The sequence below is a fragment of the Macrotis lagotis genome, chromosome X, assembly GCF_037893015.1.
Source record: "Macrotis lagotis isolate mMagLag1 chromosome X, bilby.v1.9.chrom.fasta, whole genome shotgun sequence".
In the NCBI taxonomy this organism is placed as follows: Eukaryota; Metazoa; Chordata; class Mammalia; order Peramelemorphia; family Peramelidae; genus Macrotis; species Macrotis lagotis.
Window position 1 is genome coordinate 249,671,267 of NC_133666.1, and position 15,648 is coordinate 249,686,914.

The 15,648-nt window shown below is 37.3% G+C and overlaps 1 protein-coding gene across 3 annotated transcripts in view; it reads right to left on the reverse strand.

Annotated features, from left to right (window-relative positions):
• The window catches only part of DMGDH (dimethylglycine dehydrogenase), a 112,590-nt gene that overhangs the window by 44,862 nt on the left and 52,080 nt on the right, over nucleotides 1-15,648 (reverse strand). For all 3 annotated transcript variants that reach the window (XM_074206765.1, XM_074206766.1, XM_074206764.1), the window contains 5 exons: nucleotides 15,273-15,471; nucleotides 8,959-9,128; nucleotides 8,410-8,563; nucleotides 5,948-6,113; nucleotides 4,833-4,963 (listed from right to left, as the gene is read on the reverse strand). In XM_074206765.1, coding sequence (XP_074062866.1) covers nucleotides 4,833-4,963; nucleotides 5,948-6,113; nucleotides 8,410-8,563; nucleotides 8,959-9,128; nucleotides 15,273-15,471 — 820 coding nt within the window. The remainder of the gene's footprint in view (nucleotides 1-4,832; nucleotides 4,964-5,947; nucleotides 6,114-8,409; nucleotides 8,564-8,958; nucleotides 9,129-15,272; nucleotides 15,472-15,648) is intronic.

Consider the following 15,648-nt stretch of genomic DNA (forward strand, 5'->3'; position numbering starts at 1 on the left):
TACAGAGAACTAAGTCAAATATTTTTAAAAAGCTACTCCCCAATTGACAAATGGTCAAAGGATATGAAAAGGTGATTTACAGATGAAGAAATCAAAGCAATCCATAGTCATATGAAAAATTGCTCCAAATCATTACTTATTAGAGAAATGCAAATTAAAGCATCTCTGTGATACCACCTCATACCTCTCAGATTGATCAATAAGACCAGAAAGGACAAAGATCAATGTTGGAAGGAATGAAGGAAATCTGGGACACTAATACATTGTTGGTGGAGCTGTGAACTCATCCAACCTTTCTGGAGAGCAATTTGGGATTATGCTCAAAGGGCAACAAAAATGGGCATACCCTTTGATCCAGCAATACCACTACTGGGTCTATACCCTGAAGAGATCATGAAAAAAGGGTAAAAACATCACTTGTACAAAAACACTTATAGCAGCCCTGTTTGTGGTGGCAAAAATTTGGAAATTAAGTGAATGTCCTTCAATTGGGGAATGGCTTAATAAACTGTGGTATATGTATGTCATGGAACACTATTGTTCTATTAGAAACCAGGAGGAATGGGAATTGGGGGAAGCCTGGAAGAATTTGCATGAACTGATGCTGAGCAAGTTGAGCAGAACCAGACAAATATTTTACACCCTAACAGCGACATGGGGGCGATGATCAACCTTGATGGACTTGCTCATTCCATCAGTGCTAGAACCAGGGGCAATTTTGGGCTATCTGCAATGGAGAATACCATCTGTATCCAAAGAAAGAGTTATGGACTTTGAACAAATACCAAAGACTATTACCTTCAAAATAGAAAAAAAAGTTATATTATTATGTAATTTTACTATCTCATACTTTATTTTTCTTCCTTAAGGATATGATTTCTCTGCCATCACATTCAACTGAGATCAATGTATAACATGGAACCGATGTAAAGACTAACAGAATGCCTTCTGTGGCAGGTGGAGGGAGGGAAGCAAGAATGGGGGGAAAATTGCAAAACTCAAAATAAATAAAATCTTTCTAAAAAAGATCTTTCCTGGGAAAATTTCACAATATTATTTTCTTGAGGCTTTATTTAGAAACTAAAGATGTTGAAGACAGTAAGAAACTCTGATTAACACAATGAGCAACCACAATTTGAGGGGGGTTAATCAATATTTGGGGGCATTTAGATAGCTCGGGGGATTTAATGCTTGGAGTCACAAAAAGTTGAATGTGATTGAAATGGCTGAACAAACAACAAACAACAACTAATATATTTCCTGACAGAGAGATGGACTTGAGATGCAGAATATGACATAAATTTTCAGACGTAGCCAATGTAGCCAATTTGTTTTGGTTGACTATGCATAAGTTTTTGAAGGGTTTTGTTTTTTAGATTTTTTTCAATGATGGGGAAGGGGGATAGGTAGGCAGTCAGGGAGGCAAAAGAGAGAGAGAATAAATGCTTACTAGTTTAAAAGATAAAAGAGTCAATTCCCCAAAAGATGATGTAAATTGTTCATATTTCCTAAGTCCTATTTTCAAAATCAGGGATGGGAAAGTTGAATAGTTCCTGCCACATCTCACTTCAGAATGGTTTTCCTCTGTCTAGAGTCTTTTTTCACAGCTCTGCCTCACAAATCCAATTCACACGCAAGTCAAGGCATCACCCTCTTGATGTCAATCTTCCTCTTTGCGAATGAAGGATGAACAATAGCAACATCAATCTGCCCTGCTGTTCCACTCAAGTTCCAAAGTACTTAACAACTTGGAGGTGACTGTGGTACAGTGAAACAAGGTTTAGACTTAGAATAAGAGACCTGAGTTTTGATCTTGGTTATGCCACAGTGTGAATTTGAGCAAATTACTTGCTTTCTGAGCCTCAATTTACTCACTTGTAAAATCAGATAATAATACCAATAATACCCATAGGTAAGAGAGTTGTTGTGAAGATTAAACTGAAATTATGCATATAAAGTATTGAATAAAATATTATGTATATCCATTGCTAATATAAACCTCGATAGGTGATTGGAAATAAGTCAAATAATAGCCGACATATAAACTCTTTAGAGTTTACAAAGCATTTTACATACTGTATTTCATTTATTCTTCACAACTATGTGCTGTAAATAGCAAATATCAGTATCTCATTTTATTGATGAGTTTCAGAAAAGTAAAGTGATCTACTTAAAGTGCACATTAAATAAACATTAGAACCAGAGCTTGAGCTGAGGATATGGATTTTAAATTCTATGTTCTTTCCATCATACCATAACTGCTTCCTTAAATTGGATGGGTAATGTTGCAGAGAAGTACCATGAAAGAGGAGGAGTCAAGTTACTCAAATGAAAAATGAGAAATGAAAAAGCTATAAAAATTAATGTATTTTTCTTTTGGATGCTGGGCAGCAGAGTGGATAGAGCTCTGGAATTGGAGTCAGGAAGCACTGAGTTCAAATCCAATTCCATATATACTAGCTGTATAACACTACACAAGTCAGTTAACCTTGCTTGCCTCAGTTCCCTAAACTATAGAATGAGCTGGAGAAGGAAATGGCAAACCACTGTAGTATTTTTGCCAAGAAAACCTCAAAAGGGATCATGAAGTGTTGGACCCAGCTAAAATGACAAATAATAATATACAAAAATTCATGCTTATAAGACAATTGAAAATGACTGAACAGAGGCAGCTAGGTGACTCAGTGGGAAAAGTACCTGCCCTGGGATCAAGAGGACCTGAGCTCAAATCTGACCTCAGACACTTAACAATGACCTAGCTGTGTGACCTTGGGGAAGTCACTTAACCCCCCATTGCCTTGCAAAGAAAAAAAATGACTGAACAACAATTTCTCTTTAAGGAAATCTAGCACACAAAAAAGTGGCAAGGTAGATATATGACATAGAGGATGGAGTATCAGTCTTGGAGTCAAGAAAATCGGAGTTCAAACCTAGCCTCAAGGATCTTTGCTAAGAAAACTCCAAACAGAGTCACAAAGAGTCAGACACAGATTGAATAACAATAATACAAAAATTCATGCTCATAAGACAAATAGATGATCATTATTTACAGTATTAATTATTCTGACAAAAAAAATTGAAAATAACTCACTTTATATAGTGATTTCGTAAACATTTTATTTTCAAAATTTCATTTTAAGTCTAAATTTCCAGGAAAGTCTCCCCTCTACAAAGGTGAGATTCCAGCCACTACTTCAAGTCATTGATGCTTCTTGGAATCAAATGTGTAATTGCTCTGGCCCTGGTAAAAGGGCTTTAAAAACTTCGAAGACTTGCAATTTCTATGAGCTTCAATATCTCTGTAGGTACTATTTTATTGTAATAGCTATTGTGTTCTCTAAGGAGCTTTTGAATTCTCCATCATGAGATATTCCTCTTCTCAACCTAGAATTGATCTGTATCAGTCCCCCTGGTCTTAGAGATAACTAGTCAGAGTATAGGATCTTACATAGTTTTACTGCAGCAAAGCATGCTGGGTAAGAACAAAGTTATGGTATGAAAATAGATAGTTACTGCATGATAATAGAGTTCAGATATCAGATAGAATAAAGGTCTGGCCTTTGTGCTAAAATGCCAATAATTTAAATTTAGCACTGAACTAAAGAGAAAGTGGCATATAAAGAGACTGTTTAGTAATAGTTTAAAATAATAATATGCAGTGCTTTAAACTTCACATAGCGCTTTGCATATATTATCTAGTGATTGTCACAACAAATCCTATGAGAAAAGTATTATTATAACCCTCATTTCATTTTTGTTCAATTGTTTTTCAATTATCTGAATCTTTGTGACCCTTTCTGGGATTTTCTTGGCTGAAATAGTGGAATGGTTTGCCATTTCCTTTTCCAGGTCATTTTTACATATGAGGAAACTGGGGAAAACAGAGTTAAGTGAATTGCCCAGGGCCATATAGCTAGTAAGTTTGAGGTCATATTTGCACTCAGGAAGATAAGTTTTCCTTAGTCAAAATTGCAACTCTATCTACCACAACACCTAGTTGTTTGCTATCTTCATTTTACAGATGAGTAAACACAGTTGATCTGAAACTAACAGTTAACTCAACTAAAACTAACAGTTAATCTCAGACTAATAGATGGAAAGACTGGTTAGTGTCAGATTAAAGGACTTGGACAAGTAAAATTCCAACCCAGCTCTTACTAACTTCCTAGCTCCATATTTTACAAGACAGTTCTTACACTTGATTTGTCTTCTTATAGGAGGAAAGAACTCCAAGATTCATTAGTTTCTTTTTGGTTATTGGGTTCCTTTCCAGTATTTGCTTGTATAGGGCAGGCTCATTTTTGCCTTATTTCCCCATTGCTCAACATATTACCTGGAGCCCCAGAGGTTGATAAAAAATGCTTGCTGACTAATTTGTTTCTTTTTGAAATAAGTTCAGTTGGGATGTATTCAGGAAAAAGGGTAATGAAAAAGCAAAAAAGATCAATACATTTGATACATAAAATAAAAGTCAAAGGGTTTTAGGAATAGTAAACACAGAGTAAAATAATGCCTTTTTGCCTGACATTTCAGAGGAAAAAAAGAAACTCCATTTATGCTTAGCATGAGTCCATTTTTCAGTCATTTCAGTCATGTTCAACACTTTGCAACCTCATTTGGAGTTTTCTTGGCAAAAATACTGGAATATTTCCCATTTCCTTCTCTAGTTCACTTGAGGAAAATGAGGAAAATGAGGCTGAAATGGTGAAGTGACTTGTCCAGTGTCACAATCTATTAGATATCAGAGTCCAGATTTGCATTCTTGATTCTAGTCTAGCACCATCTAGTTGCCCCTATTGAGTTCATGAATATATTATTAAAATCACACTTGCCTCAGGTTGTGAAGCTCTGACCCAGAACCAGTTATCAGTAAGAACTCCCCTGGAGATTGCTGACAGACAGTCAGCTCAGCATAAACTCTGCCTTTTGGTGTCAACATGTGACTTATATTTGTAAAACCCACCTACAACAAAGGAATATATAATTACCTCTGGGTAAAGGAAAAAGAAGACTTCATACTTTCCTGGCATAAAATATAAACAGAATGCTTAGTTATTGATTAAAAGGCCTTTCATCTTTTCACTTATGCTAGGTAATATGATTTGGTGTCATAATTTTATGTGTTAAGCCTAACTAGAAAATGAATTTCAAAATTATCCTCTGAGGTGATTATTTTAATAGCTCACTTTCTTTAGTTAGTCTGCACTCCTGAACACCCAGATTATTAAAAATCAATATTGTTTTCATGATGTTGATATAATTTCCCCTATGACATATTGTAAGCTCCTTGAGGGCAGGCGCCAAATAGCATTTATTTTCATAGCTTTCCAAGATCTAGTATATTCCATAAAGCAGATGTGACTTAGAATGGCATAGTGCATATGATAGATATTTGTTGAATGAATGATTGTGTAAATTAGTAATCAAGTAGAGTAGATCCTTTGATTAAGACATTTGATGATACTAAAAGTATACTCTTCCACTGTTTACATAAAAATTTGAATATGTAAAGGAGACAAAATTTTTGTATAAGCTAAAGGGAATTACTATCTATTTTCCATCTTAAAATCATTATGTATACCAAAATTTTTTATTTTAATTTTTCTTTGGAGGCAATTAGGTGGCAGAGTACAAAGCAGACTGGGCCTTCAGTCAGGAAGGACTAAGTTCAAATGTGGCCTCAGAGATTTCTAAGCTGAGTGATTCTGGGCTAGTCACTTAACCCTGTTTGTCTCAGTTGACTTAATTGTAAAATGAGCTGAAGAAGGAAATGACAATTCATTCCAGCATCTTTGCAAGAAAACCCACAGAAAAGGGGGTCATGAAGTCAGACCCAATGAAACAAACCAAACAACCACAAAAATTCATCTTTTCAGAAAAAGGAGTGAAAGGTTGAAGGATCCAATAGGTCACTACCCCTGAACCTTGTATCCTTAGGCTTATTTACCTTTGGAATGACATTGGCAAAGAGGCGATCCAACAATTTAAAAGAATCTTTGCCTCTGACCTTAAACTTGCCAAATGGTGATAGGTCAATCACCCCCACTTTTTGCATAACTTGTTGATACTCCGAGCCCACCGGCTGGAACCAGTTTGTGCGTTGGAAGCTTGGCCTGAAACACAATTTTGAGTATCATAAGTCAACTGCCGCTCCATTTAATAGAATCACAGAACAAAACAATTTTTCTAAAGACTGCTTTTTTTCTGTGTTGCTGAAGTTCTATCCAAGAAAAACAAAAATAAAAATATTATTTGATATCATGTGTTTAGAATGGAACACAAAAATGATCTTCTTTAACTGATTCATTTTTCAGGTAAGAAAATTGAGAGTGGGCAGCTAGGCGGTGCAATAGATAGAGCACCAGCGCTGGGGTCAGGAGTACCTGAGTTCAAAGCCAGCCTCAGACACTTATTTACCTAGCTGTGTGGCCTTGGGGCAGGTCACTTAACCCCATTTGCCTTGCAAAAACCTGAAAAAAAAATTGAGAGTGGTAGCTAGGTGATAAAGTGGATAGCTCTACAGGTAAGAGGATCTGAGTCCAGCTTCAAACACTTAATAGCTGTGTGACCCTGGTAAGTCATGCTTTGGAAAACAACAACAAAAAGTAAACTGAGACCCAGTGACTTGCCCATGCTCATACATGTCGGAATCATCAGATGTGGGATTTGAACCAAGGTTCTCTGACACTCAAGGCCAAAGGACTTTTCTTTTTTTTTCATTGCACACTGCTGCATCATCAAATTACAGCTTGCAAATCATTCGTGTGAGATGGACTCTAGTCTCTTTTAAGTTATTCATGTGTTACTTTTATCCATGTGGCAATGAATGGATAAAGTATTAATTCATTTGACTAGAGAAAAAGATTGGACTACCTGAGCTGTAAGGGAGCTTGAAGGTCATCTAGTCTATCCCTTGTTTTAGAGACAAGACAGCTGAGGCCCAAAATGAAGACTATATGACTAGTTAGTGACATGACTCCTAAACTGGAATTCTCTCCCTTATGGTATGATTTGGACTGCCTCCAAACACCAAAAGGGTGTCGGCAAAGTAGTGCAGTTTGAGAACCAAAATGTGAGAGCAAATTGGGGCTAACATTTACCTAGATCAGCCAGAAGCCAAATAAAGTAAAATGGAATTGTTTTACCTTTAGGATGATCCGTGCTGACAGTCTATACAGATTAAATTCAGTGAAAAATGACCTCCTTTAATTTGTGCTGGGTAGACCCCTACTTCATGTAGACATAGAAGCTCCATAAAACAATCAAAATGAGGTTGGAGATAAGTCTAACCAGTGACTTGATTTACTATTTTCTTTTGGACTACAAATTCAGAAAAACCACATGTGAATTTGGTAAACTCCTCCTTCTCCCCAGTTATAAAGTTCTTCCCATGTGGAAACCTCTCCTAGTTAATCCCCTGATTAACTTTCTTTGGTTTCACCTGGGACACAGAAAGGTTGGGGCAGCCAGGTGGCACAGTGGATATCCCACTGGGCCTGGAGTCAGAAAGGCATGGAGTCAAATCTGACCTCAGACACTTCCTAGCTGTGTGACCCTTTTGGGCAAGTCACTTAGCCATGTTTGCCTCAGTTTCCTCATTTGTCAAAAGAACTGAAGAAGAAATGACAAACCATTAGAATATCTTTGCCAGCCAAATCCCAAATGAGTTCACAGAGGGTCAGACATGACTGAACAACAATTGAGAGGATAAGTGATCAGCCCAGCATCACAAAGTCAGTCCGGGTCCTAACAGGTAAGACTTGAACCCAGGCCTTCCTATCTGTCCACTAGGCTGATAGACATAATTAGAATTGATAAAAGTGTGATGACTATGGCATTTTAGAAGAACAAAATAATTGTTTAAAAGACATACTTTATCTTAACAGGGAGGACTTGTTAGATAATTTCGCATGCTGGGAAGGATTTGTCTCTTGCTGTTGCAGAGGGAACCCAACCCAGGAGGTCTCCATGACGGTTATGAATCCACAGCTGGATATCAGTATATATCATGGTTTCAGTATGGTGCCTTTAGTCTTCCCCAGAGCCAGTTCTTGGGCAGTCCTCAGTGTCTCCTTGGGATTTTACATTGGAACCAGAGAGGCCTCCAGAGAAGCACCCTTTTAGTGGAGCACGAATTTCTCTGGGCTTTTGGGTATTACCTAATACCATTTAGGTTTGAGAATGCCTGGGGTCCCAGAACCACACAATAGCTAAGGTTCTAAATCACCCTCTTAATCCCCTAAAAGTTCCCATAGCAAATGGTGGAGCTGACAAATGCCCCTGAAACAAAATAATATTTGTGGTGAGGAGGAGAAGCAGGGAAGATTGGCTACTAGTTCAGTATTTCTTTCCATTTCAAAGCAGAAAATTCGTTCTCTGGAAACAACAACACTATAGTTTTAATCATACCTATATCCAGGCTCATGTCCAGGCTTGTAAAACCAATGTGGCTGCTCCCATCCTGCATGGAAGCCCATGGAGCATTTAGAATTAAGGATATTGTAAATCCCACTGATTCTTTTAGTAGGTCTCCCAGCAAACCTTTCTTCTTTAGGGTAACCCACTGGAAAGGTAAAAGGAAAAGAAAATGTGAACATATAACTAAATATCATCTAGATAGGAATGTAAAATATATTTACAAGGTTTCTCAAATACATTTCTTATTTTTAAAGTCCAGAAGCAATGACTATGCATTATAGGGTTAAATGAAGAAATGTTAAAATCCCAATTTAGCATCATTCCTACACCATGAATCCACTTAGGATTTTAAATAAACAAAATTTTAATTTGGTTTTATCAAGGGTACAAACAAAACATTTTTCAAAATGTTGTCCATGTTGTGTTTTTGAAAAGAAGCTCTTTCTAGGTATATATACCTCCTCGATAAAAGTCAATCAAATGGTGGCTTCTGAAAACCCTCTTATGGGACCACTGTCTAATGAAAAATTAGCCTTTTACCAATATTGTTGAATCCATAAGACTCTCTCGCTTTGGCCTCTGTATACTGAGTTGTTGTCCATTTTCCATAACGATTTGGATCCAATTCGATCAGATCAAAAGGAGGTTCTCCACCAAGGATCCAGTCACTGAGATATTTCCCTACACCTCCAGCATGGATGATACCATATCTTAAAAAGAGAGGAATAAACATCCTGATACTAGAACATTGTGAGAGTTTTTCCAATAAAATCAAAAATAATGAAAGATATTTCATGTATTTGTCAATATTGTGTCTGACAGCAGTGCGCAAGAGGGTCTATGGAACTTTTTTTTAATCTTCATACTTTCATAAAACTTTTTCTCTAAAAAAGAATTTTAAAAGATCCAAATTCAACTACCTTTCTAAGAGAGACCTAGTCAGCTTCCCCTCTGTCAAGAGACAGCAGATTATTCAGGATGCTCCTTTTGGAGGGGGGGGAAGGGAAGATCAAAGAAAGAAATAGAAAACAATGAAAGTTAAACAACAATTGTGATCTCACTGGTCGTTTGGAGCCAAACTTGATTATAATGAGTCATAGGAGGGAGTGCTAAAGATTTGTGTTGTAGCAAGCAAAAGGAAGAAATCTTTCCTTGGACTGGAGCTCAGGTCATCCTCCCCTGTGGCTCTCTTTAAGGCAGCCCAATAAAGAACAACTCACTCCAAGTAAAGAATGATTTATGTCTGGTGGGCAGAAAGGAAAATTGGTTTCCATTTTTTTCCTACCAGCTTACCTCATGGTGAGGAATAATAATGATAATGTTAGTAATCATTGTTATCATAACATATGCAGTGCTTTAGGGTTTACAAAATACTTTGTACATGCTATCTCATTTGATCCTCACAACAACCTTATGAGGGAGGTATTATTATAACTCCATTTTACAACTGAGGAAACAGAGGCTGGAAAAGGAAGGTGGGCTAACTCTGTATCTCTATGCAGAGAGATTGCAAAATCAAGATATTGACTGACCATTTTAAAAATAGACATAAATGTCACATGTTAAAATGGAGTAATAGATGAGTAAAAAGACTGGTTTTCCCTACAGTTTGTGAAACCAGTCTTCTCTATGAATATATATGATACTATATTTTTTAATGCATTTTACTATTTATGCTATTCACTGGAATCAAGTTTACTTCAAATGTGGGGAGATCACCCTGATACTGAAGTTCAGTTCATACATTAAGTTCAGAGTCGTCTGCTCATAGCTTTAAAGCTGGAAGGAATTATAGAAATCATTGAGTTCATCTTTAAAGATGAGGAAATGGAAGTCTAGATAGAGTAAATGGATTGCCTAAGGTCGACTAGGAAGTAAATGATAGGAACAAAATTTGAACATGGGTCTTCTGAATGCCAAGCCTATGCCTTTTCTACTGCCTGTTGAATAGTAAGCCTAATTGCAAGGACCAGGGGAATCTTGGAGGAATAAAGGAGGTACATGAAGTTTACTTTGCTTGAGTCATGGATTCAAGCTGCCTCTCCCAGTCAGCTTAGCATTGATATTTCTAATCTTCCCCTTTCAAAATGGTATTAAATAAGAAAAATTCAATATAATAAATAGTGCCTCCACACTGTGAGATATCTGAGTTGAAAAGACTTAAGACCACAAGAGGTCACTGCATCTAGCTTATGCCTTGGAGCAATTTGTGAAGGTGATATTGGATTCTTTGGTGATCACAAAAGGTAAAATTCTTCCAGTAAGTCTGGCTTGCACCTGAAGCTCACAATTAATAGGAAAATGGACTCTTTTAAAAGCCTGGTCAAGAATAGTCCACTGATAAACAGAACAGAATCCTTAATTCTTAGTAGCTAGGAATTTCAAAACCTAGACAGGACAAATTTTTTTGGAGATGGTATTGCAGAGACCCTGGGATGCCCAAAGGTCAGCACATACTGCCATTGCTGCAGATTGATAAGACATATAGGTGAGAACACAGGGAGGGCATGGATTCTTGGGTGCATGGAACCTGCCCCAGTGAGTTGTTACCAGCTGTGCCAGCATGGTGACTGAGTGGGAAAGGCATCTGGGAAAAGGGTATAACAACAAGGAGATGGGATATGCTTGTTATTGTACAGTTGTTTCAGTTGTGTTGGACTCATCATGCCCCATTTGGGGTTTGCTTGGCAAAGATACTGAATAGTTTCCTTCTCAAACTCATTTTATAGATGAGGAAACTGAGGCAAATGAGGTTAAGTGACTTGCTCAGAGTCACCCAGCTAGTGAGTGAGTCTGGATTTGAATTCAGGTCTTTTTGACTCCAGGCCAGGTGCCACCTAGCTGCCTTCTGAGATACCTTTGGCTGCTTTATCTTTCTAGTTCCAATTCCTTGCAGTTACTCACACATATTAAGTACTGAATAAAGATTTATAGAATATCAATCTAGAGGGAAAAGATTGTCTTTTTTGGACCAGGTCTGTGATTAGGTCTTAGATATTAGCTACTTTCAGTAAGGAAATTCCCTCCATCAGTACAAATCAGTAGCTGCTCTACAACTCAGATCTGGCTGGGAGCACAGAGAGATTGAGTGATCTGCACAAAGTCAAACGGCCAACTTGTGTTAGCTGTGGGACTTGATCTGATCCTTAATGACCAAGTAAAAACTAACTAATGCCATGTTCTTCTTTGTGTCCTGGAACTGAGGGGTAATGACTTTTCCTTTGTTTTATCTTTACTCTGGGGAAAGGAAATCTAGAAAGGTGAGGAGGCACCTTTAAGATACAAGTAGCAGTCAGCTAGGTGGTACAGTGGATGAAAAGCCAGGCCTGGAATCAGGAAGACTTAATCTTTCTGGCTTTAGACACTTCCTAGCTGTGTGACCCTGGACAAGTCACTTAGCCCTGTTTGCCTCAGTTCCCTTATCTATAAAATGAGGTAGAGAAGGAAATGGCAAAGCACTACATTGTCTTTGCAAAGAAAATCCCAAGTGGGATCACAGAGTCAAACACAATGGAAAAACAGCTGAACAATGTTTACTTCCTCCTTGGTCTTATCACCAAGATAGGTTCTAAGTAGGCAGAAAAGCAGATGGGTGGGTGGGTGAAAGGAAGTAGCTCTGTCAGCTTGTGTTTGAACAACCTTGAATCTGACACCTACCTAGTCAGCTGGTAAATACACCTACCTGTACCTGCACCTGCAGCAACACCAAGGCAGTGTGATCATCCCTCCCTTTCCCCTCCCTAACATTCCCAGGTAGTCTTTTTGTGATCCTTTCCTCTCCAAGACTTCCCGTGTTATTATTGTTCCTGGGGACAGGGGATGGTGAGGGATGGTTATAGATTGGTGGATCATAAAACAAACAAAGGAAAGAAGAAAGAAGTTGTAAAAAACTTGGCTAAATTCCTCAGTTTTCCATCATATGTCCTAGGAATAATACAGAAGTAAGAAGCTGAATTTGAAAAGCCAAAAATATGAACACAGTCTCTATTAGCAGGAGGATTATAATTGGATACCATGAAATAAAAGAGAATGGTTTATTATCAACCATGAATTGGCAGTAAGGTAGGCCTGACATCAATATTCACAGAATTAATGGAGCAGATATTAAAAGCAGAACATCAAGAGGATAATGGACCTATAAGCAGGAAATTACCCTGGGGAATTTAACCAAACAAATAATGTTAAACAAATAGGAATTATGAAATCGGTGGTAGAAAGAGAACCTCAGATGGGCTTTGTTGGAGGTTATTAGAATCATAAATGCTATATAAATTCATAAAAATGTACTTGTAGAATTAATTTCAGTTGTTTTGAGGAAGCAATACTGCATGATATGAGGAAGCATGATAGAATCATGAGAAATGGCAGATATTTGAAACAAGTGAAATTTTTGGACTCTCTAGCCCCATTGGTAAGTACACTAAGCATTAAATAAATATAAATTATTAAGCAGTATTAGGTAGGCAGCTAGGCAGTGCAATGTGCACAGTATTAGACTGGGGAGTCAGAAAGACTTGACTTCAAATTCAACCTCTGATACTTATTAGCTATATCACCCTGGGCAAGTCATTTAACTTGATTTCTCATCTGCAAATTGAGAATGATAATGATAACACCCATCTTCCAGGGTTGTTGTGAGGATCAAATGAGATAACATATGCTAAGTACTTTGCAAATCTTCAAGAACTATATAAATACTAGTTTGTTGTAATTATTAAACACTGTCACAGTTGCTTTTCTTAATCTGAATAATTTTCATTTCTACCACTTGTTGCTGTTGTTGCTATTGTTGTTCAGATCTATGATTTCATTGGCATAGAGAAATTTCCTCCACTAAGCAAGTAGGCAACTTGTTTTGGAGGGTTGCCTAGAGAATTGAAAGGTTAAGTAACTTGTCTGTGGTCCCACAACTAATAAGGTGTGAGAAGCAAGACTTGAACCTGCATCTACTTAACTCCAAGGCCATTATGTCAAGCTACTAAGAATATTAAATTTGATCCCGCATCATTTCGTTATTGATCCTATTTACAAGTAATTGTCTTGCAACTCCTTAAGTTGTGGTTCTTTGTCTCTGAATTTCATTCAGACTTTAGTTGACCTATATGAAGGGCTAAATATAAAAATCCAACTCTCCTGACTCAAGGAATTTAACTGATCTTGGAGAATGTGAGAAAGCAAGAAAGCCATCAAGCAATCTTTCAAAGTTACTGTATCCCCCCCCATATAGGATACACTTTTTCAAAAAATTTGGGGTCTAAAAATTGGGAGCATCTTATTCAGTGGTTGTAGTTTATTTACTTGCATTTCACACTTTTTCACACTTGTCTTTGCACTCATTGGTTTGCTTTTGTCACCGGTATAATAGATTATGTTTTCCCATGTTCTGTATCAGAAAAGATTTTTCATACAATGCTGAATTCAAATTCAAAGTGATCCAGTTTGCAAAAGTGAATGGAAATCATGCTGTTGAGTCAGTTTGGTCCTCCAAATGAGAAAACAATCTGAGTGGCTATAGGAAGAAGAAACCTAACTGAAAACACTATGACATAAGAAAGCCACAAGAGGCAAATCAGCCATATGACCTGATCTAGAGAGGGAACTGAAGAGATGGACTGAAGAGCAAAGGGACAGTGGAATTCCTGTGTCTACAAGGATGGTTCATCAGGAGGCAAGAAGAACTGCTGATGAAAAAGAAGTGACTGATTTCAAAGGAGGACACAGTTGGTGCTTCAGGGTCATGAAACTGAATGAACTAAGCCTGTGTCCATATACAAGACTTGCCTGTAGTCACTGTAGCACTTGTTATCAACCCCAAACCAAAGCACAGGCAAGAGAGCAGTCAGAGCCCTCTCCTAAGACAGGGATTCATCATTAGACATAGATGGGAAGGGAGTTTTGGCATTGATGAGTTGCATAGATTTTATGATGAATAAAACTTGAGTTCAACAACTTTATGTAATTTTTTTTTCAAATTTTGGGCCCCAAAATAAAGGTGCACTTTATACATGGGACCATTTTATACATGGGGAAATGTATAGTCTGCCTTGCATCCAAAACCCTGAACCACTATCTCACACCTGGACTCAAACAAGTAGCACTTTTTAATTTCATGAAAGAAGGGTGTGTGTGTGTGTGTGTGTGTCTGTGTGTCTGTGTGTCTGTGTATGTGTGTGTATGTGTCATTGCTAGCCCCTGCTATCAAACTTCCAATAAAATATGTTTTTCTCTTTACCTCTGTTCTTAATCATTCATGTTGCCCCTAATCCATGATATCATCTATCCTGTTCTGTTCTCCCTAAACCTATAAAAGAAAAACTATTCTCTTACTCTGGGTCTTTCATTATTGGAACCAAGGCAAGGCAGGAAGCAAGACCCTGCTGATAAATGTTACCTTGCTCAAGGATCTGCCTCAGTTTAGCCTTTTGTTAAAATTCAATTGCAATATTCCATCTTAATTACTTTAACAAGAGTCTCTTAAACACAATAAAATAAGTTCATATATATTTCATTTTTCAGACTTTTAAAAATACTTTGATAATTATCTAATTTGATCCTCACAACACACCTGCACTCCAGCTAAAACTATCTATTATTTTATAAATGGGCAAACTGAGACTCAGAAAGTTGATGACTTGCCAACACTCAGACATGTAAGTGATTAAAGTGGAATTTGAATTCAGCTCTACTTGGCTTTCCACTATGGGGAACATATATTTCTTTATCAAGAGAAGAAAACTCTTTGTCCCCTTTTCATACCTTCTCCTGGGTCTAAACTTATATGACAGATATCATTTAAAATAACAATTAGGATAAATAAATATACCAGAATTATTGAATTCTACTGGGATACTTACCCAAAACCAATGGCCACCCAATAATTTCTAAGACCCTGATGTGGTCCCACCATGGGCAGAATGTCTGGAGTATAGGTGATAGGACCAGAAACGATATTGATGATATCAGCTTTTCTCAAGACTGGGACCATATCCATGGCAGCTTCCACATGTTCCATAATTCTCTCTAAATCAGACTCAAAAAGTTCTTTTCCAAAACCTGAAAGCACATTTCCCTGTTAGTCTGCCACTAATTTGTTTTTAAATAATGCAAATTCAATTAGGAGACTACTTGTATTAGAAGACAAACTATCAATAAAATGCTTTCATGTTGATAGATATCATTGAGAATGAGAAAATGTTTAGTCGTGAAATTAAACCGTTTAAAAATTCCATA